The sequence below is a fragment of the Molothrus ater genome, chromosome 3 (genome assembly GCF_012460135.2).
Source record: "Molothrus ater isolate BHLD 08-10-18 breed brown headed cowbird chromosome 3, BPBGC_Mater_1.1, whole genome shotgun sequence".
NCBI classification, from domain to species: Eukaryota; Metazoa; Chordata; class Aves; order Passeriformes; family Icteridae; genus Molothrus; species Molothrus ater.
The window spans coordinates 30,243,532-30,266,084 of NC_050480.2; the positions used below are offsets into that span (position 1 = coordinate 30,243,532).

The 22,553-nt window shown below is 39.1% G+C and overlaps 1 protein-coding gene across 2 annotated transcripts in view; it reads right to left on the reverse strand.

Annotated features, from left to right (window-relative positions):
* Window positions 1–6,058: 6,058 nt before the first annotated feature.
* ZFAND3 (zinc finger AN1-type containing 3) overlaps window positions 6,059–22,553 on the reverse strand; it is a 135,320-nt gene continuing 118,825 nt past the window's right edge. For both annotated transcript variants that reach the window (XM_036380248.2, XM_036380247.2), the window contains one exon: window positions 6,059–8,660. In XM_036380248.2, the coding sequence (XP_036236141.1) occupies window positions 8,506–8,660 (155 nt within the window). In that variant the 3' untranslated portion in view covers window positions 6,059–8,505. The remainder of the gene's footprint in view (window positions 8,661–22,553) is intronic.

Below are 22,553 nucleotides of genomic sequence, written 5' to 3' on the forward strand. Positions count from 1 at the left end.
ATGTTTGAAATGCATTGCAGTATTAGAATTCTATTTTGGCACACTTTACACTAAACTGTGTAATCCTTATAGTAGATATTTAACTCTGATGCGTTTTATCTGCAAACTGCTCTCAAAATGATTGATCCTCCTTGCCTTTACTCTAGAAAGATGCTGAATGTTGGCTGAGGGAAACTGATCTGTGTTGGTGTTAAGTGACTGAATCAGGGTTGGTGTGAAATAAAAGCATTAATCTTTCTGCCTTGCTGGATGTATGCAGACTACATAAAGCCTAACGTTTGTTTCAGTTCCTGTGGAGTGATTTAAATTCCACAGGCTTGTTGAAGTTCCTTACCCACCTTACTGCTACCAGCCAAAAGCTGCTAAGAGAAAGCCACCCTGGAATGCACAATTCAACTGCAGGTCAGCATTGTCTTAACGCATCACATCTCTTCATAAACAATTTTATTGTTCTGCAGAACACACATGTTTAGAAAGAGGTACAGTGTACAGCTTGACTGCCTTCAGGGACTCGTGGATGATTCTTCTGTGTCTCCTGAGATCTTTCAGGGCCTGGGGCACAGCTGCCGAGCCAGGGGACCACCGACACAGGCTGTCAGCTGAGGCAGCAGAGTTGGCTTTACCTTTATTCTCCACATGGAGAACAGCAAAGGCAAGGAACTCCTTCTGATTCATGTTAAGAAGTCTTGACTCGGGTCTGCCTGATGTGTCATTTCTACGTCAGTCAGATCTGCCTGTTTCATAGTTAACACTTGTCTTCATGAAGCTTGGTGTAAAGAAACCAAACAAACCCACAGTATCAACCACATGCTAAAAATCTGAAAGCAATCACTGTGATTGATAAATAGCATGACTTGGCAAATGAGTGCTTGATAGCTTTATGTTTTATCCACAGAATAGCAATACTGGGTTAACAAGAAGAAGAAAGAACTAAAGAAAAACAGACAATATTTTATTCTTGGTCTGGATGGGTATTTGGTACTTGCAGAGGTGCTATGAAACACTGCCTGCATATCTCCAGTGGCTGCAGTATCAAGCTAGCCCAAGGTTCCTCAGATGGAGAAAGTCCAGAGTTAAGAGCAAGGAAGAAGGGGGTTGAACTGCAAGTAGAACTCAGCCTTAATGTTATTTGCTACAGTGTATTAAAACAGCTCTAGGAGTTTCATATACTAAAGAGCAGCAATCATTTAACATTTGAAAATTATGTTTTCATTGCAGATGACAGTACAAGCCCCAGCACCTTTAGATATGGATCAGCTCTCCTGTTGTCTTCACACAGACTCTGTCTCTGAACATGACAATTTGATGTAAGAGTGGGCATCATAGTCGATGAGGGGGAATTTGCAAAAGGGATAACAGAGAAAAGCTTATGAAATCATGGCAAATCAAGAAACGAAGGCTGGCAGGGGTGCTGAAACAGGCTGAATAGATATTTATTGGATAGTAAGTTTCAAATATCACATATTTATCTGCTCCCAGTAACTTAGCAGGAGTTGCTGCCTCAGGGGTGAAGTATCTCTGTTAAGGTGGCAGCTGGAATACAATCAGCATCACCTTGCTGATCCTGCACAGGTGCACACTCCTGTCATCCCTCAGAGCTCTACGCCCCAGGACAGGGGGACACACACTATGGAGAAAGAGCAGAACTGCTGGCAGTCACTCAAACCTCCCACCTGCTCAAGGGGAGTGTTTGTAGTGGAATTGTAAATGAACATGATGGTGGTTCCAGAACGAAGTCTATAGTAGGTGACAATAATTTAACTACAGTTACTATTAAACAGGCAAATTGAGATATGGGGACAAGCTACTTTTCCCCAGACCACAAGCCAGACAAGGACTGGTAATACACATGGGGGTGTGCAGGAAGTGAAAGCTGGCTTATTCCAGCAGCATCATTCTCCTGCAGCCATTTGATGTCCCAGAAGATCCAGTGTATATAGGTCCATGCACAGGAAATACGGGTGGAACTATTATTTTTGACAAGACCTAAGACCAAACAGTCAGAAGGAGAAAACAAGGGGTATACAGAGTGACCTGAAAATAGGTGAATAGCTGTAGAATTTCTAACTAACTGCTGCTTGTCTGGTGAGTGTTTCTATCTATAGAGATGTTGGGGCGGGTGTGTGTAACGCAGGGCAAAGTCAGCTTGCAGACAGGACAAAGGTCACACCTCTGGCTGCTGTGCACATGACAGACTACCCAAATGAGAAGGATTGACACAAAGCTCCTACAGGAGGATGAGCTGAAACATTTCTAGGCAACCATCCTTTTCACGCTCTAGTGTGGACAAGAGTTCTGCTGGCCAGCAGTGATTTAACTTTCATTTTAACCTACTGGAGCTTATCACCTTCCTCATGCTGCTGCTAAATGCAGCATGTTAAAAGACTTCTTCAGAAACTGGTGTAGCTGAAACTTCCAGGAATCTAAAGCAAATGTAGTATAAACACTGCAGAAGGAGGAGGTGGGGGGAGAAAAGACAAATTATTGCTAGAATGAAGAATTAACTTAGCTTAGCTTTAGCTCACACTCTTCCCTCCCTCCTCTAAGAGTCTTGCATTTATGTGCTCCTTTGAAAAGCAGAGAGATGGGACTGGGTATTTCAGGAGTCAACAATGAACCTTTCATTGAGCTGGCTTAAAGTAGCAGTGCTGATCATGCAGACCCTTTTCAAAGGAAGATACAATGCTGTGCTTTCCTTTTTTTTTTAGGATTCTATTAGGATTAGCTTTTTGATTCAAAGAGATCCTAAACATCCTACAAAGATAACAACACCCCAAAACTTCCAAGTGTTCCTTCCAAGAACCCTAAGGAGAGCTCGGTGTGGAGTTGCATCTCTGATATCCACATGACTTCAATACTTTGCCTTCAGACATATAAACTTTTTTTTTTTTCTAAATAACCTTTAGTTAAAATTTGGTTTTCCAGCCTCCTTGAGCATGTTGGTAGAGGGAAGGACTTCTGTGACTCAGAAAAGAATAAAGGGAGTAAGCAACAAGGAAACAGTGGGTGTTACCTGTCCTTTCATGTGAAGGGAGAGCCACAGACAGGAGTAGGTCTCTATAATTTTATTCTCATCACTTACACAGTAACTGCACCGTGCTACAAGTTATTAACTCCGAGCATCCTACTGCATGTTACTGGCTTTGCACAAACCTAGCAGAAAGGAACATTCTGCTGATGGTTAAACCATTGGCATCAACATTTGCTACTATGTGAAGAACAAAACCCTTTTGTTAGAGGATGTAGTCGTCATCATCATCATCTTTAAAAACTATATATAATTTCAGTAATCTTTTCCTAATGCTTCAGATGCACGTACTGAATTTGAAATAATTTACAGTTAGTCTTATAAAGTTCTGCTTGTTTTTCTTCCAAAGAAAATAGCAGCATATTGCAAAACAGGAAGGTCCAGTAGCAAAATATGTAGTTATTACTAAATAATCCATCAAAATGTTTTCCTATTATGACGGTGCTGTTTCATTTCTTTGCATATAATGTCTGTTGCAGAATTGACTCAGACAAACTCTGCACAGGTAAAGTCACAAACATAAAGCAAAATGGTTTTCTGTAGTACCAAGTGAAAAAAGGTGGTGCTGTTTGGCAAGTAATTACCTGTTTCTTTGCTATTCTGTGATCCAATCTGACTTGAAGAGCAAGGTGGATGTGAGCACTAAGCATCTGTCACTTTGCCATCCTCTGCCTCCTGTTTTCATGCCTTCTTTTGTCCTTACTCTTCAGAGTGGAAGATGAAGCATGCAGAGTTTATGGGAATATGTTTGTGAACAGAATCATAGAACTGAAGTTCAAAAACCTCACAGCCCAAAATCCAGAACAGGTAAATTGTGTTTGCATTATGTTTTAGTTAACTGAAGAAAGAGGCTGCCACTGCAGTAAAATACAAGGAGGTCATCACTTCTGTAGAGCAACACCTGTATTTTAATGTGCTTGAACTAACATGCAGGGACTTGTAAGAACAATGAAGTTGATGGGATTTTTTTTCAGTGGGGAATACTGAAAAGCCAAAAAGAGGAACATTCAAGTGGAACTACTTTCAAATGCCGAGCTGCACATGCTGACTGCTTCAACAAAAAGGAATAATTAATGAAGATGAAGAAGAGTCCCTCTCACTGATGTATATCAGGAACATTATTTAAGAGTGGCTCTTTCCAGCAGCAGTGACATTTGTCCTCCCAAAACAGCTGCTGATAGTGAGGAATAAAGCCCATTATTGCACCAGTTCACCATGTAAAATGTGCACTGCAAATACTTCTGAGCAGTTTAATCTTATGCACTCTTTTTTCACTGTGATTCTTTTGTAGTAAAGTATGTACAGACACAGCCTTAACTAACCATAACCTTATGAACTGGTTATACTAAAACTACATCCTTACACAGCAGCTCCTGGCACCACAGCCTTTGTGTTGAACCAGATATATTATTTTTGTTTTTATGCAGAATTCAAATAATGTATTTGAGTAATGAGATAAACATCTGGTACCAATAAATGCAGTTAATTTTAAAAAGTGCAGTCTTAAATGTTTCCATTGGATTTCTAGGCATAAAAGTTTCCAGGAGAATATGAATTTATTTCTAGTGTGAACTATATATAAGCTCATTGTTACATTAAGGGATTACTTTGCTTAGACCTTCTCTTGACTGTTCATCTGGTGATGGACAGTATCAGAAACTACAATACAACAAAGAGAATGCTACAATTTGTCAGGGCACTTAACTGTCTACACATTGACTGTGAGGACAGGTGCTGTCAGATATTACACTGGTATACTTCTTGGAGTCTATTATAAAATCTGTATTTTTATGACACAGTTAATATCAGTTTTCCTCCCTGCTGAGTCTTTGTACTGAAATAATCATTGTAAGATTAAAAAAAAAAGTCCTTTTATCCCCTAGAGATTTATATCTAAGATATAGCATAATTACAGAAGGAACTGCTGATTACACAATGAACCAAACACCACAGTGAGTACAAAGCCAAATATAAAGAGGACATTGTATTCACTAGGCCAGGGGATCGCAATTTGTCCAAAAGAAAAGTCATAAAAAATTTAAGTTTAGAATGTATTTATCACCTGCCATTGAGTCAATAAAAGCAGCTAATATAACTTCTGGATTGCTGGAATTACACCAGGACTCTTTCCAGGGTGTTTCCTGTGCACTACTGAAGAGCAGTTCATGTTCTCAGGTACCTCAGGTTACAGATGTGCTGCTGCTCAGTCAAGACATGGAGCTGCTTGAAACAGAACAGGTACACAGCAACATTCCCAGGCAAGTCTTATTTTTCCTAGAAGCCCTGGCTTACACCTGGACACAGGTTTGAAACTGGATGAAAAGGCAGAGCTGTTTTATGTAACTTACCTTTACTAGAACACAGCCATCTTGTTCAAGAATCATGTAGTTTTATCACTTAAAGTACCATAGGAATTTGAGGAAAAAAATGGGTGAATGTGACCCATGAATCAGGCACAATTTCAATTCCAAACGATTTTCAAATTTTTTTAAAATGATTAATTACATACTCTCTCTCCCTCTAATACAGTAAATTATGAGGTTTTTCATCAGCCTTGTGTTTTTAGCATCTAAATGTTTAAGAAACAATAGTTATTCCTCTGTTTATCCATTATGAATATAGCTCATTCTGATCTGGAATACAGCTACTCTAGGTGAAGCTGTCAAAGTGCATGAAAGAACATTTAAGACATTTTAGTGCCAGTGCTACAGTGTACAGTATGCATTTGACTTGAAGACTAAACACAACTTATTCCTTTGATTACTGTATCTAACCTCAAAGTTAAATGGACCAAACTGGCTACAGTAGATTTGCTTACAAAACAAATCCCTCAGTTCAAACCCAGTAGAAATACTATCCTTCCCTTCCAAACCTGCAGAAAATCCTGTCCACCCTTCACCAATTGTAAATTCAGCTTGAAGTTACTGACCTAACCTTGGTCTTTCCCCATTCCTATTTCTTACATGAATTTACAGTAGAAATGGTGCAAAATAGCAAAACCTGTTGGAATAGGCAGAAAGGACTTCAAACTTTAATCTGATTGGTTTAATTTTTTTTAGCATGAGGAAAAAGAATAAAGTTACAAGATTCTTTTAATATTTTCACAATGTTAAACTAAAACTGAGCTCTAGGCTACATGTGTAAGTAAATCTAGAACACAAAAGGGTTAAATAAGATCTTCTTTTAAGATACAAGAACTTAAGCTTTCTTTACGTTTAACAAACTTCACAGAACAGATACTGCAAAGGAACAACCCCCTCCCCAACTTTTTGTTTAAAGTGAACATTGTCCATAATTCACATGAACTTTAAGTAGTGTCCTCTCAAGAGCCACCTTGAAACCGTCTGTGCACTTGTAACGAGATTAAAGAGAATATTAAGGAGGAACAAAATAGCATCTTCAGTATTAATGCAGAAAAGTCTTGTGTATCAATCAGAATGCCCATCAAATGCTAGGATAGGATTTTGTAGGAAAAGAAAGTGCGTATCACAGCAGCCGCCAAAATCCATGTTTTTCTTAAACTCCTCGTGGCAAATGTAAATAATATCCTTGGACAGTCCCTCTCACCAGGACCACTTCCTGAAAATGCAGCCCATTACAGAAGCTTTTGCTGCTGGTTCATATTCTTGAATAAGAACAAGGAAAAAAAAACAGCTTGCCTTCCAGACAGCTTGCATTTATAATGATGGGACACTTCTGATTTGCTTCATGCTTAATGCTAATACAGTCAGATGCTGAGTGTGTGTGTGGAAAGACATATATATATGTGTATATATATATATGTATTCTTTTTTTTATTAGTTGTCTAATTGTTAAATGTTCCTAACTGGCTACCAAAGTAACAGTATAATTTGGCCTATAAGGAGTTAATTACCTGTAACAAGTAGAATGGAGGATGCCTCATACAAGCTGGGGTTTTCCAAGTGACAGGTTACTTCACCCCAATGTTTCACATCTGCCCAGTATTTGAAGATGAGACAAAGTCGATCCCTCCCTCAGGTTTTCTAACGAATGTACCCATTGTTAATAACTTACTAATTGACTGTGAAGTTAAACTTTCAGGATTAAGCAGGGCGACAAGGGCACCAATCACTTTTACCTGCAGAAGCCCTGTGTGCAGCAGCAGACAGCCCGGTTATGGTGTTTTCTTTTATGCTTCCGAAGTGGCAAAGCTGGTGCGGCTCGGCTCAGCTCAGCGTGACACACCGTAACACAGAACCAAGGCTCTGACCAGATCCAGGTCATGCATTCACATCCACTTGCTATACTCACTTTGTGGGCAGGGTTTATTTTTTCCTGGGCGCGTTCAGCTGCATAGAAGGAGGGCTGGTGGAGCCCCTTTGATTATCTCATTGACACTCTGAACGTGAGGAACACGAACTCACTCTGACAAAGGGCGTTTGTTTTACAGGTTGTTCCCCAATACTGTTACTGAATTCCATTTGCTACAAAATGTCCTTTTTTCCCCAATATGTAAGTCTAGCTACAGAAAGTCAGTCTGTAGAATCCAGCCATGGCTACTGTGCTGTGAATTAGCCTTATTTGATCAATTATCAGATACCTGCACTTAGCAAAAGGCAAACAAGAGCCAATCAGGTTTCAGCCAGTGGGAATGGCTGCACTGCTCAAGGTATGTGGAATCTGTTCACACAACGCATAGAATCTCTGTGGATGCCATGTAAAAAGTTATGCACCATTTACTGCTCCGGGATGGAGTTGGCTTTAAAGAGAGATCATAATTTAACAGAGAAGAAAGAAAAAAAAAGAAGGAAAAAAAACCAAACCCTGATAGGTTCTTTATAGTATGATACATATAAAAATTTTTCATAAGAATCTCTGTCCCCCTTTCTTTTTGGCTTCCTGGGAAGAACCGGAAAGGTGTTCCTACCCCAACAGAATCCCTGATGCTGGTGACACTGCCTAACTCAAAAGCCACATGCGATGAAGGCACGAGTGACCAGTCAGGTCTTCTGGGCTTAAGCAGCTGCAGTTGCTGCTCCGAGTAGTATTTCACCTCCTCAGGATTCAGTAGCAGTGAAGAGGTGAAAGGCTGCACATTAAACAGTTTGTCCGAAAGCCATGTGCATAGCAAACTTTTACACCAGCTTCTATACAACTATTTGTTTTAACTCTGCAGCTGGAATGTTTCCAGCATAAGGCTTTTAGAGTGACTCCAGCAATAACAGAAGCCTTTGGATTTTTCTTGCTTTGTTTAAATCCACTAGCCATACTCAAAAATAATATTTCTTCATGTTTTATTTTTATACGGTGGCTAGCAGGCACCTTAGTAACCAGCCAGAGATAGATTTCAACCACCATCAATCCCTAAACTACAGTACCAGGACGGTTGGCTAAAGGAAGGAAACTGATTGGCTGTAGTCTGAAACTTGCCTAGTACAAGGTGTCTGGCTGACTTTGTCCTAAATAAGGCTAACATTAGTGAACTAAGAGAACAGCATTTGGTTGCAGTCTTGCACTCAGGAACATCCTTCGCCAATGCGTTGGCAAGATCTCCCTACTTTCCGATCCAGTTTCACCATTTTCATGATGGCCTCCTCGCGCCCGCGGCCCATGTGGTCGAACGTGCAGTCGTGCTGTTCGGGCAGGCGGTGCAACATGCAGAACACATAACCTGCCAGAGGGAGACAGGAGACACGGTTAGGGACTGCTTACAGAGCTGGCATCTCACCTGAACCACAAGTGAGTAACCCCCCTCTACTGGGGATTACTCAGTTCTCAAAAACTCACACCATTTAAAGCTTTTACTTATTTTCTTACAGGGTGACAAATATTTGATAATTTACTGCCTTTTGTTGAGAATTTATCAACACAGTACCACAGCTCAAGTCATACAAGATTTGTGGTGATTTTTTGCCATCCTCTCATCCTATACAGGAAACCTCCAAAATCATCTAGGCTACGTATGTCCACATAGTAACTAAGGTAATGCTTTTGGGTTTTAATCACCTTTGCTGAAATCTTTCCTACTTTTGAGTGGACTTTGTTGTCTTTTCTGAAACTCACACCTATGGTACTCTAGGGTGAGCTCCCAAGCAGATTTTCAAGTCAGAACTGTAAATTTATGCACCTTTCTTCCTCCTCACTGCCATTGTTGGCAGTGACGGCAGGAGAGTTCACTGCTCCTTCGCTATCCCGGTCTTCAGAAGCCTCTCCCCGTGAACCATTCTGTCACTAACCACAGGGGAGAACAGGCATTTGTCACAGGGATGTGGCATGCCTCATCACTTTGCTCTGTACCTGAGAAGTTGAGGTTATTGTCTCTTTGTCTAAAGCTCTTTGATGTTACTCAGCTTTCCAGGGAGCACATGACTTAAAAACATGCCAAGACTTTTCCCTGCAGGTGAGGAGGGCATGTGCCATAGACACCACTTTTTGTCTACAAAGGAAATCAGCTTTTTCCTTCTTTGTCCCTAACACTTTGTAACAGTAAAGAAACTGCCTCAAATTTCCCATCTCCATAATGAATGTTAAATAGCAGTGGATGCTATAGGGGGGAGAAGTCACACAGATACAGGGCCCACCAGTCCACTGTACAGGAAACCAAGTATGGTTCATGTAATACCACCTGTGCTAGGATATTTTTCCTGCCTGATGGTGCAGAGTAACACTCTGCCTCTTACTTGAAAGCTTTACATTACTGCTGCTCCTTAAATGCTCAAAAGATATTCAACCCACAAAATTATAATATTTGAGAGAAGGAAAAGGATAAAAATGAGTGAGTGAATGATTGGGAGAGTGTTTTGTACATATATACGCACATACGTATACACATGTGAATCTGTGTGTGAAGTAATTTAAGTTCCTGGACTATAAAATATCAATTGCAGGAGAGAAGAACTTGCTACCTTTATATTAGAGTGATTGTTAAGAAAACAGAGAGGGGAAAAGTGTAATACATGGAATTATTATTAAAAAGTGAAGAAAAATTTATTTATCTTTGCTCTTTGTTTCAGTAGCACCAGGCTATAAAAGACAGAGCTATTATCTGTGTCAGGCTTTGAAACCCAGTTCTAGGAACAAAGCCAAAAGGACAAGTTTTCTGTATTGGTATGTACAATTCAGAAATATGTATAGAAACATGCAGATTGAATTGATATGTATCTCACCCCTTGTGATCATTGCCTCCCCTTCAATCTCAGTCTGGGTCATACCACACACAAATGTGATACGTATCTTTCCTGAGGTGCCAAAAATTCAAGGTCTGATTGTTAAAATGAAAATATCCCTGGACTATAGTGCCAATACTGAACAGGCATTTCACTCAGTTCTCTCTCATAGAAAGCAGGGTCTGAATGCTTCCCTTATTTCTTGAAATAAGATATCAAATTGCTAAACCAAAGTCCACTGCAGGTATAAGAATCATAAATACCTACCTGGATGAGCTCAAAAATCAAGTTCATCATCTCCTCTTGCAATGAATATCTAAGAAGGAGATGCAAGACACCACAAAGATATGGATTGGGCAGGAGGTGTATCAGCCCCCTCTAAATAAAAACTTGTTTTAAATCCTGGCAGTTTTACAGATCCTTTCCAAATGTTTAACAAGCTATATGTAGAAATGCCATCTAATGTTACTGAAAAGAAGTCTTGAAAATTTATACCATTTTCTGCACTGCTTCACCAAGACCCTTTGACAATTCTGTAAATGTAGTAAGGAAGTTCATATGCCACATGATTTATCACTTTTGAACATGACCTTTCAATTGGCCCATTTCTTCCCCTTCTACAAAGCATCATGCAGACCAGCACAGCTTCAGATGTTCCTTTCTACCCTGCCACCCCTAATACAATCTATCCTCTGATTTGCGCAATCTTCATTTCATCTTTGAACACCTTTTATTTCTTTATAGAGCACCTGTTTTCACATGGGAAAAGCTGTACTGTACACTATATTTATTCCACATGACACATTATTTATTTTTTTCTGCTCATCAAGAATTTTCTTATGCATTCTTGAACAAAGTTTCAGTAACTGTCCACAAAAGAATGGCAAGTGATTTTCATTTTTCCAAGAGTATGGAATAGTATGTCTAATTTCAGCAACTAAGTGATCTAAACTTGTTATTAATATATGCATATATATGTATTTAAATATGTACTGCTAATTAGAACAGATAGTATCTAATGAAAGAATACCCAAGCTCATTTTGAATGTTACGAAAATAGTTCTGCATATATTGGCTGATTCATGGAATGGGTCTTATTCTGGTTGAATTAGCAATGCAGATCTCCTGGAAGCTCCATTTCCAAAAAGAGAATTCAGATCTTTAGTCTCATTGCTACAAATGCTGAAGTCACTTTAAAGATTGGAATTCAGTTTTTTGTAGGTTTTATTTAAAATATAAAGGCCTTTAAACACCATGATTCAGCAGCTAATTGAGTGACACTAGTTCTGACATTTTTTCATTAGTTCAGAATGGGTATATTCAATTAGGTTATTACTGGTGTATTCACTCCTTGTTTCTTCAGTGGTTTGAAAATCAGAATGGACACTCTGTGCTCTGCACGTGCACAAGTGCCTGAGCTGCATCAAGGCCATCAGATTTTACAGCAGTTCCATTACTGACTTGTGTGTGCTGGGGCAGAAGGCCAACAGATGCATCTGTATTTTGATCCTTAATGCCAATCCATATTTAGAGGTGAAACCTTTTCTCCTGAGAACTCTGCTTCTACGGTTACAAAGCAGGTTAGATGAATGAACTCCTGCAGTGTATATGCTGTTAAGTTCATTATGGGATGGTATCAAATACAGGTTGCGTCTCTTAAAGGAATTTACTGCAGAAATGCTTCTTTTAGCACACTATAACTAAAAGCCAAAACAAATAACTTTTCTTCTAGTGTAAAGAGCATTGCAAAAGGGAATACATCTGCTAACTGAAGTTCATTTGCCCAAGTCATCAAACATGCCAGACTTCCACTCCCAGTGCAGAAGATTTCAATCTAGTAAATGTAATAATACATCTCACAGCTCTGCAATTGTTTTCTGATGTTAGAAGTAAACTATGAATCACTCACTCCTCAGGTCTCTAATGCAAACATCTTGGAAAAACATTATGTAGTGCCTCAAAACATTTTTGCTCCTCTGAGCACCACAGAAACTTCTACACAATACATCATAAAAAAATTCACTTCCATTTCATCACCAGAGCAAAAATGGCTAAAGCCATAAAGCAGAGCACCATCCCTGCCTTACAGAGGAGACACTCAAAGGAAGCCCAAGACTGCACACCAGCAACTGTGAAGCTGCTTTCATCATTCCTGAGGAACCTGATGGGAAAGGGATATTGGAGAGAACAGAAAACAGAATAGGCTCCATATTCCAGACCAGAGAGTTATCACAGACCTACAGCATGCTGTGTGTGGGTAATGAAAAACAACTGCCCTTTCTTCTTTGCTACACTCAAGAGCCCTGGTACATTTTTGAGTTTCTGAAGGCCGAGCTGTTCAAGTATCACTGCTGACATAGAAAGGCAAAGCCCTTCATTACCAAGTACCATCAATCACCTTAATTGTTCACTCTAGCCATTTATCCTTTCATTGCAGGCACCAACCACTCTGAAGGTTTAGGCTTCTATGCTACAGTGACCCCTTTTGATACATTCAAAGAAACTCCCACTGGTAATAAAAGAAAGTGAAGTCAACATTACCATAAAACCCTGAGCTTCTGATACTTAAAAATCATCTTACCTATCCACTAGGATCAGTATTTATTAGTTTCATTCCCAAGTCAACAGGCAGAAGTTCAGAACTGTCAGAACTTGTACCATTTCCAAATTTCATTCAATAAACAACCTATGTTTGTATAGAGCCCTATACAAAGCCTATTCAAAAGCAGTCCTAGTAATGACACAGACATAAGCCTATGCAGAATTGTACTGTGTGCTTTGACTTCACATTCTTCACAAAATATTTTACTTCTCTTGCAAATTTGAAATTTTAATCAACAGATGTTCAAACAGAATTTAAAAATACCTTGTGACTTAAGAGTTGAAGATACTGCAAAAATTCTCTACCAAAGGTTAGAAGTATACTGTGTAAGGTTAGAAGAAAACTAACTACACCAAAGATATGATCTAACAAGGTATTGCATGAGTCTACAAGCAGATTTCTGTTCAATAACAGATTTTAACATCTCTTTAAGCAATGAACATATCTGCAGGCTATCATGCAGCACAACCAAACCAGGCAGATGAGCCAGCCGAGAAGATCAGCTCATGCTGCTGCACTGTTCAGAGCAACTGCACACCATTCACCCCCAAAACAACATTTATGCATCTCCCCCGTAGCCCTTTCAACTGGCAAGATGACTTAATGTGTTGCAAATTATACTAACAATAAAACTATTTATAAGTAAGTGTGGGAAGGAATTTTTCTGGTTTTTTTTTTAAAGACATGAAATAGGTAAGAAATGACTGGAAGAGCAGAACAAATAGCTACCAAGACCCAAAGCAAGATCCTAAAGGCTTCAGCACCTGAGGAGTGCAGTATGACCCAGCTTACTCCCCTGTGTTCTGGAGACTGTTTAGCAAGAACACGTGGTAATGAAAAGATGGGAATGTGCGCTGTAGTCCGGGGCAGCTCGGGGCCGCTCGGACACACTGCCTAGGCAATAGAAATGTATTCCAGTCTGCTGGTATCTGGTATTATTCTCTTTTAGACAGCTCCATTCATGCATCTACTCTAATTATCTCACCTCTCTGTTCTGTGGGAATGCTCTGCACTAGCATTGTCAGCTTTCATTACACAACTCAAGGAAATTTCAGGTTTACTGATGTTTTCTGTATAACCAAACCAAATCCCACCAAGCTAAACAGCGAGGTTTTGGAAATAAGTGAACTAAACTCTTCTGTTTCTCTTTCCCAGCTTTGAAGTTGACATGGACTTTGACAAAGTGATAAGTACCTCAGAATAACTTGGATGGGAATCTTGTAATTCATTTCCAAGGGGAAAGAGGAGCACACCACAGTATGATGAAGCTTTTTAACCGGATAGATGTACTTATTAAAACTCCACAAAACTGAGGTAGTCCTTTCTATCATTTCCACTCCAAATTGAGTGGATGGAGAGTGTTAACCTCTAGGTGCTCAAAGTTAGAAGTCTCTAAATGTCAATGCACATTGTCTTAAGCATTGCCCACTCAAAGCACTTCAGTTCCATCAATCTTCACAAACAGCACACAGCTGTAAAAGGTTCACAAAACATACAGTAGGATGAAGTGTACTTTTCCTATTAACTTATTTTTCTAACCATTTGCTATGATCACTGCAACTTAATTTACAGTACTTTCTTCTTCATACAGATCATTGATACCTACTCACAACTACCAAAATGATCAATAGCTGAATCAAAGAGAGGAAAAGGAAAGAGGTGCAGTAAAACATCTTAGAATGTTTCTTTTACTCTGGCAATCTGCCCCTGGGACTGGATGGGCATCCTGGGATTTCCCTCCTGCTCTCAGTCAGTGATAATCTCAGGTTTCATGCTGAAGCATATAGCTCTGTGATATTTCTGGTGCTACGTAAGAGTGTTCATGAGATTCTAAAGATTCATTTTGTATTTCTACTACTGGTTTTATATTTAGGAGAAAAGAAAGGAGTGAGAATTTTTTTTCTGTTGTTCCTCTGGTTTGCTCTCTGCCATAAAGAGGGTAAAGCAATGTGTATGTATCTGCATTAGAGACAGAAAAAGCATTTGTGGAAAGGACTGCCCAAGAAGTGAATAGAAGAAGTTGCACACGAAAGAGAGAGGACATAATCTTAATACTGTAGCAGCCACTGGACAGGTATGGTTAAAGATTCTGCAATAATTCTTCCAATTGCAAGGAAAAGACTCTGTATTTCCAAGTTTGGTCATGTATAACCTGTGTTTCAAAGTTGTTTTCTGTCTATTTCCTTTAAGATCATAAGCCTGGGAAGCTGCTTTAGGGAGCACACAAGAGATGCAGTTTGGCACTGTGGAGACCCTGCAAACAAACTATGTTCTATCCCAATTTGTGCTAATTTCAAATACACTTTCCTATTCATCTGACTACTTGCACAGAAAGATGTCAAACTATTTTTTCCTACATTGAATGTGACAAATTTTGAACAGAGAATTCATATCACTTCAGGACAAAGCATGTGCTGCTTTTTAGGGGAATTTTTTTGATCAACAATTCTTAAGGAGATTCTACACAAGGCACTACTCTATTCCTTGTCTTTGGAACTAAGAAGAACAACTCAAAGTTTCCTCCTGTTTCTTTGAAGACATTGTATTTGGAGTGGAAAAAATTAGGATATGGCACTCTTCTAGACTCGATTTTTAACTTCTACTGTAGTGAACACTAATCCCAGAGAACTAGGGAAAATGTTTAGGAACAGAGCTGAGGTTTTCAGGAAATTATTTCTGAATTTCAAATAATCCCTAATCAAAGTCATAAATACAGCACATTTACTTTGTAACAGTAAGTTGCCATTAACAAATGTTTGCTGTGTCCCAGTTCCATCATGCACCAGAAGAAGATGGTGGTTAAATAATTTGAACTGGACCATATTTTTCTTGTTGTACAGAACTCATGCATTTGAGAATAAACACTCCACATCACAACTTCTACACCCACAATAGATTTGTAAGTTAAGGCTGTTATCTACTGGGGACAGACTATCAGAACAATTCAGGTCCAGGAATACTCCCACAGATACTCCATGCAATCAATACTCACTTCTAAAGTGCTTCATACCTCAGAGGTCACTGACTTACCCAGTGGTGACAATGGCATCTGTAGGCTCCCCTTCTGACCTTATACACTGTCCCTGGCTTTTGGTCTCAGCTTTCACCCACAGCAGTCAGGCACAAGCAGCAGCTGTGACACCACAAGCTCGCTCTCCAACCACCACAACTGTTGGGTCACTGCTCTTGTGTAATCTCTGCAGAACTGGGCTCTGGTCCCAGTTCATCTGTGATAAAGATGCAACTTCCCAGAAATAAGCATTTTAAATTGTCATGTAATCTGTTGATATAACTGGAAGAAACATTTTTCACCAAAGACTTGTGCAATTGTTGAAACACAAAGGCAGGGAAAAAACCCCAAATAACCAAAACCAGCTAAACTTTAATTTAACAAGAGAATTTTTGGAGAAACCATTTTGCTCCAAACAACTTACAGCATCAAGTGAGGTATCAGATAATAAACATCAATGATAACTTATTTGAAGGAGGGGAAAAGTAAGGTTCAAAATTAAAAGTTTAGACTTCAGGTAGGTGAAGAGTTTCCTTATTTAAACAATTGTGTGACTTTGCAATGGCATATTCAAGAGGAATTAGTATCACTGCTACACTTGTAAAAGGAATATTCATTGCCACGTTTGCATGACCAAGAACACACTGAAATAATACTGCACCTCCCAAATCATTCCTAGTTTCACAAGGTTATGTGGGAAAATAAATCCAAAGAACAGGATGCACAGTAAAAAAGCAGAATTATGTCAAAAAGGCCTCCTAGTGTCCAAGGCAGCTAATGAAGTAGAGGTAACTTGTACTAATAGGTGACACTATCACAAATGTTAGTACTGCTATAAAATTAGATCTTTCATGGGTTATACCAGCTAATCAAGAGGGCATTTGTTTCCTACTCAACATATTTAGATTTGAGCAATAGACTCTCTAGATTTGAGTGGTGTGAAACCTTAATTAAAGTGTCCTGAGAAATGGCAGGTGGATGACAGAGCTCTCCTAAGGTCAGAGCTGGGACTTGTGCAATATTTAACACTTTAAAAAGAGCTGTGTGAGCTTTAGTACTTCTAGAATTCTCTACACCAAACCCACCTGAGCTTATACACTTCTCCCAGAAGCTGAGGATTTAATTAAAAGCTGAAGTGTACCCAAAAAGTTAATTAAAATAGCAAGCAATACCTAGTGATTCAATAATGTATGTGTGTAATTTTGTTTAGCCCAATGAAAATGCAGGAAAGATAAGGCTACTAATAAAGAACTGGAATGAATAATGAAAGGGTCTGTACTAACATCCAGTATGTGTGGCATTAATTTTCACAGGTCTCCTGGATCCTGCATGTATTTTGACTTCATCACATGCTGAATACAATTGAAGGTTTGACTTTCAGTCAGTTTCCTGAGTTGTATTACTTATGCCCTGGGTTTCAGTAGAGGTTGCACCATAGTGATCTACAGTCTGAGATCAGCTAGGCTGGCTGGCCAAACAAGAAAGATGCAGCTCTACTTCTTTTAAACCTAAATAAAATGTGCTTTATGTCTTCATTCCTTATTTACACCTTCTGTTCAGGGTCTCTTAGATTAGACCTTCTGCTCCATGAAAGTCTTCTGTAGCCTCTTGCAATCTATGTCAAGAGTAATTCTTCTAATCATAGGAAAATAGAGCTCCATTCAGAAGTCCAATTTATACCACAAAGGAAAACAAATGCTTAGAGCAATGTACACTACCACTATTCCCTTTTTTTTTTCTTTTGGTGTAGACTTACAAAACATTCCTGGCTCCAGCTTGTTCAGAATATGGCAGGATCCCCATACATGACTTGTGCCTGTAACTTGCAACACTTTCATCAACTCGGGAATGTTTAACAGCTCTGAACACCTCTGAAGGTATTTGCATTTCAATACATACAAAGAAAGATACAGTAAATAAATATATTACCTTTAAAAACTTACTAAATACTCATATGTGATTATAATATCCACTGATGCAGTTTCTCAGCTCTTGAAACTTTCCTCCAAGGCCAGTAAGACTTAATACTTAAAGGTCCTGATGCAGACTAATACTATTCTTTTTACTTTTGTGAAAACTGATTCACACTGATCTCAATGCCATTTCCTTAGGACATCAATATCCTTAGAACATCCACATCAAGTAGTCTCAAGTCTCAGTACCTACCTTTAACACCTTCTTGTAACTGAATTACATAATTTAGGACCACAGGTGGTATTTTCCTCTAAGATAAGATTTTATTTAAGGGGAAAAATATTCTAGCTCCTGGAAAGAATTCTGACTTTTCAAGCAAATTTAGACAATTCCTTTCAATTATCCTTTTTCTCCTCCCAGTTCTGGTACAGCAGTTGTGGCTATGTTCTTTCCCCACTTCTTCCTGCGAATATCTTAGACTTTCATCAACAAAATTTACATTCATCGCTACCTAAGCCTTACCTTAAGTAGCTGGTAATGTTCCTTCAGGATTAATCAGATTATTATGGCCAATATTTTTGGGCCTTCTGTGTCTACTTCAATTATCAAATACTAGTAGAATCAGTACTTCTGTGTACAGCTGTTTTTAACATATGGACATGTTTGAATCATTTTTAAGGGGGACTTATCTGTCCTTTTTTCCTAAGAAAAAAATGACTCAGAGACTGAGCAAATACTTCCCTAAAGGTACCTGGAAAAGATATGAGATAGTCTCAGATAGCTTTTTATGTTCAAGTTCACTAGGCCATGTGTCTCTTGTGCATAAATGACAATTAAAAAATTGTATCATCTTTCCCTTCATGGACACACTTCACTCTTCTGTAACTACAATACAGGTATGTAGGGAAGAGATTTAATGTGGCACACTTACAAAATGCTGATTTTTCACCCAGCACTGCAGTTCCCATTTGAAAACCCCAGAAGGTTATATAGTGATGGACTTACTACATCAGTAATGTCAAAATAAAACCACTTTTTGTTTTTAGAAGGAACAGCCTAACTTGTTTTACTTAAGGAGGACTTGGGGACTTAAGAGATGAGCAGCCCATTTCAATTAAATGGACTGATTGGGACTACAGGAAGGTAAGGAACAGGCTCAGTACATATTACTAAATCAACACTGCCAAACTTTTGGTAGCACAATGGAAGAAATCAAAATCAGCACATCCTGTAAGAAACCCATGTTAATTGAACAAGCCGGAGAATTCTACTGGAGCCTCTTCAAACAATATTTCATGATTCCTAATTATAAGGAGCATGAACTCCATTAACACTTTTAAAGCTGCAGACAGCTTTTCTGAAACCTAGACACTAAAGCATTTTTCTGGGTCCTACACTTGGAGTCTAGGATGCACCAATTAATCAACTACTTCTTCATTTCCAGTACCTTCAGAATACATACTAGAAAAACCAACATTAGTTAACAGCTCCTATTCCCCATCCATTAAACTGGAGTCTTGGAATAACATCTTCATAAAATACAACAAAACAAACCCCCCTCCCCCCTCTAAGTTCAAGTTCAAACTACAATAGACTTTGTGTTTTGTTGGGTATTTTTTTAATACTTGCAGCAATATAAGGTAAGATGCTGGACATTCCTGAAATGGCTGAAGCAAAAGAACTATTCTGGGAGCAACTCCCTTAGGAGAACAGCCAACATAGGACAGCTGAATGTGGCACATCTTACAAGCTGACAGTAAGACTTGCCAGGGCTGTAGTAACCAGTCACTAATAAGATTTATTTTAATACTTTTTACTGAACTGGCTGACTCATACTCTCCAGAAGCACTGTGCATATTTCGTCTCAATCAATGGAAGTACATCTGTTATACCAAGACAGAATCATGCCCTGAAGCCATTTTGGCTTGTACCAGATAAACCTTATCCATCTAGAAAGTGAATTTACCAGCACCATTACAAATTCTCCTCCACAGAAAAAGGTTCCATGGAAATGGAACTATGATTTAATATATGACCAAGTTTTAAAAGAAACATTAGTTTCAATACATGTTTGACAACTTTGTATAAAGATGGAGCAGCTTATCTATTCAAATTTGTTTCTTTTTTCCTGTTTTTCTGAAGATTATTTCTAAATTAACTGAGTAAATCAAATCACTCCAAATTTATTTTGGCACAATCCAAACAAGTGCTTCATCTCCTGTATTTATGGACCAGCAGTTCTGTTATCCAAGTTAAGAATCTGCAGCTGCTTTTCTTCCACTTTTTTGATTACACATTGACAGTGAGACTTGCTGCCATTTTATCTGTAAGTACAGTCTCTGCTGTGTGGATGTATTTTGTTTCTGCTAGTGCTTGATAGGAGTCTGTTTTTCTCTCCCTCTTATCTCTGTGCTTAGACCAAACAAAACAAACCAACAGTAACACCAAGAAAAGAATTTCAAGAGATTGTTATAGATTTATACAGAACTAAATGAAAAACAGGGATGTGAAAAATAAGCACAGTAACTAGGAAGGAAATTTATGCCCTTCTAAAGGAGCAGGCTGTCGTGGGTCATGTGCTCCACCCTCAATTCCAGGTGCTCAGCATCCTGAGGTGGCTCTCTGGCAGAGTTGCAAAGCTTGACTCTTGTTTCCTGGCTCAGTCTTATTGCTGTAGAGGCCACTTGTGAACTGCATCCCTTCCAATCAAAAAGCAGACAAACATCAGTACTTGCCAACATCTCACAAATTAAAATTGCAAACCACCACATTCTGCCTTCACCTCTGCCTGAGGTTAGTGCTCACAGCAGCCTCCCCCAAGAGCAGCAGTGAGTGCACAGCTGTTAGGCCAGATGCATTCCAGGAAATTGTAGCTTCTTACAACATAACCTAGGCCAGTAAAATTCCAAGAAAAGCTTTCTTGTCCACACAGGCAAGAAATATGGCTAGCAAGCGTTTGATCATGTTTGCAACATGACTGAGCAATTATCTTTCAAGTGTGATCAAGCTGGAAGGTTTCAATGTCTTCCCGTCCTCCTAAGTACCCCCTCTGGCCCAAGAACAGGAAAAACATTACAATTCCTATCTGAGAAGCACACAAACAAATGGCACTGCTGCTGGAAGCTGCAGCCTGGCTTGCTTTGCAGGGCCCATTATCTCAGGCACCCCTCTGATTGCCAAGAGCCAGGTGGAGTCTGAGGTACAGACACACCCATAAGGATGTGGCCAACAAACACCAAAGTGTTCTACACAAAAGCTGCTGCAGAGCTGGCACCCTACACTAATTTTTCTCTAACTGCTGACTAGAATGGATCATATTTCGCATGCAATTCCAAAAACAAGATCACTGAAGAGTTCTGCGTGTTGGCTTGGTACCACAGACCTAGTGCTACCAGAACTGCTTTTTACTGTAAAACTGTAAGCCTCTTTCATAAAATTAAATTTTGCTTTCTGTGCAAATAGTTTCTATAGAGTAAAAGTTTACAGCTCAGTGTCTTTTAAAACTGTACGTGACTTTATTTAGTAGCAATATACATCTAGTCAAGCAATTAAGGGCAGGCCTAGAAATTTATAGTGTTATTTGCAACTAATCAACCTGTATTTTTTACAATACATTTCCAAAACTCAGTGTTTTATAGCTACTTCCACTCACACATTCAGTGTCCCTACTTTTGAACCAACTCTCTGGTAACCATCCAGTTATGACACCACTGAGGCAACAACTTCTTTTTCAGATCAAGGATCACAGGCGGTTGATTTCAGAGTGCTTGCAAAAATGCTGTAACAGTGTAACTGGAAGAGTATGATTCCTGCAATTCTTTGATGATAAAACTGACTCCTAAATTTAATATTAAATAAAAATTATTTCAATACAATCATTACCCATTGTAAGACACTGAACTATTGGAAGGGCCAAACTAGAGAACACTGCTATCTGCAGGACTTGCCTACTCTTACTGTCACCTACAAACAGTGCACAATAAGCTGATTTTGTTTTAGTGGTGTTGATACAAAGGTTATGCCATCAGAAGCTCAAAATGAGAATTCATTTAAAAATTTCTCTTTCTCACTGAGGCTTGCAAAGTGCATCAGCAATTAACAATTCCTATCACTTCTCCCAGTTTGCTGTGTGAAAAGGCTCAGAACTCATCTTACAAATTGCTCTTTTGAAGATCAAAGGGAAGCCGAATTTGTCTTGTGTGTGCTCTGGATGAGTTTGTAATTTACTGGAACTTTCAGAGGAGGTTTGGCAGCACACTCGTTTGACAGCCCCGGGGCACAGGATTCAGGGGAGCTCTGTGACTCTTCCCTTCTGAGTTCCTTCCTTAGCTTTAATTGGCGCCTCATTAGAAATTAATGAAAATGACATCCTCTGTTCTTCCTGCTCCGGGCGTAGAATGCTACAAAAAGACCCATCACAATTCATAACACATTCAATTTATACAGCAATGGCTCTTAAGCATTATTTATGAGATGTGAATTTCTTGTCAGCAGTTAGTAACTTGAACACAGCGGAAGAAGAATGAAAAAATATCTTGAGAGTATGTGTGTATGAAAACAAACAAATCTCTCTACATCTGAAAAATGTTGTGTTTGAATTGCTGGAACTCCCTTCTCAGTACTGAATTGTTGTTCTTCACAGCAAAGCCCTGCAGCACTGTCAAATCTGTCTAAAATTCCATGTAGTGTCAAGGGAACAAGCTCAGCAGCATCACCTCCCTTTGGACAGGGCTTACAGGAGACAGGAGAGCCAATACAGCAGCCTCCCAAAGATCTCTGAGCTGATGTAAAGCACCAGTCACTCTCTCTGTCTCCTTTCCAAAAAGGCTGTGACTTGTTGGACAAGTCCCAGTTAACTGGATCAGTATTTGC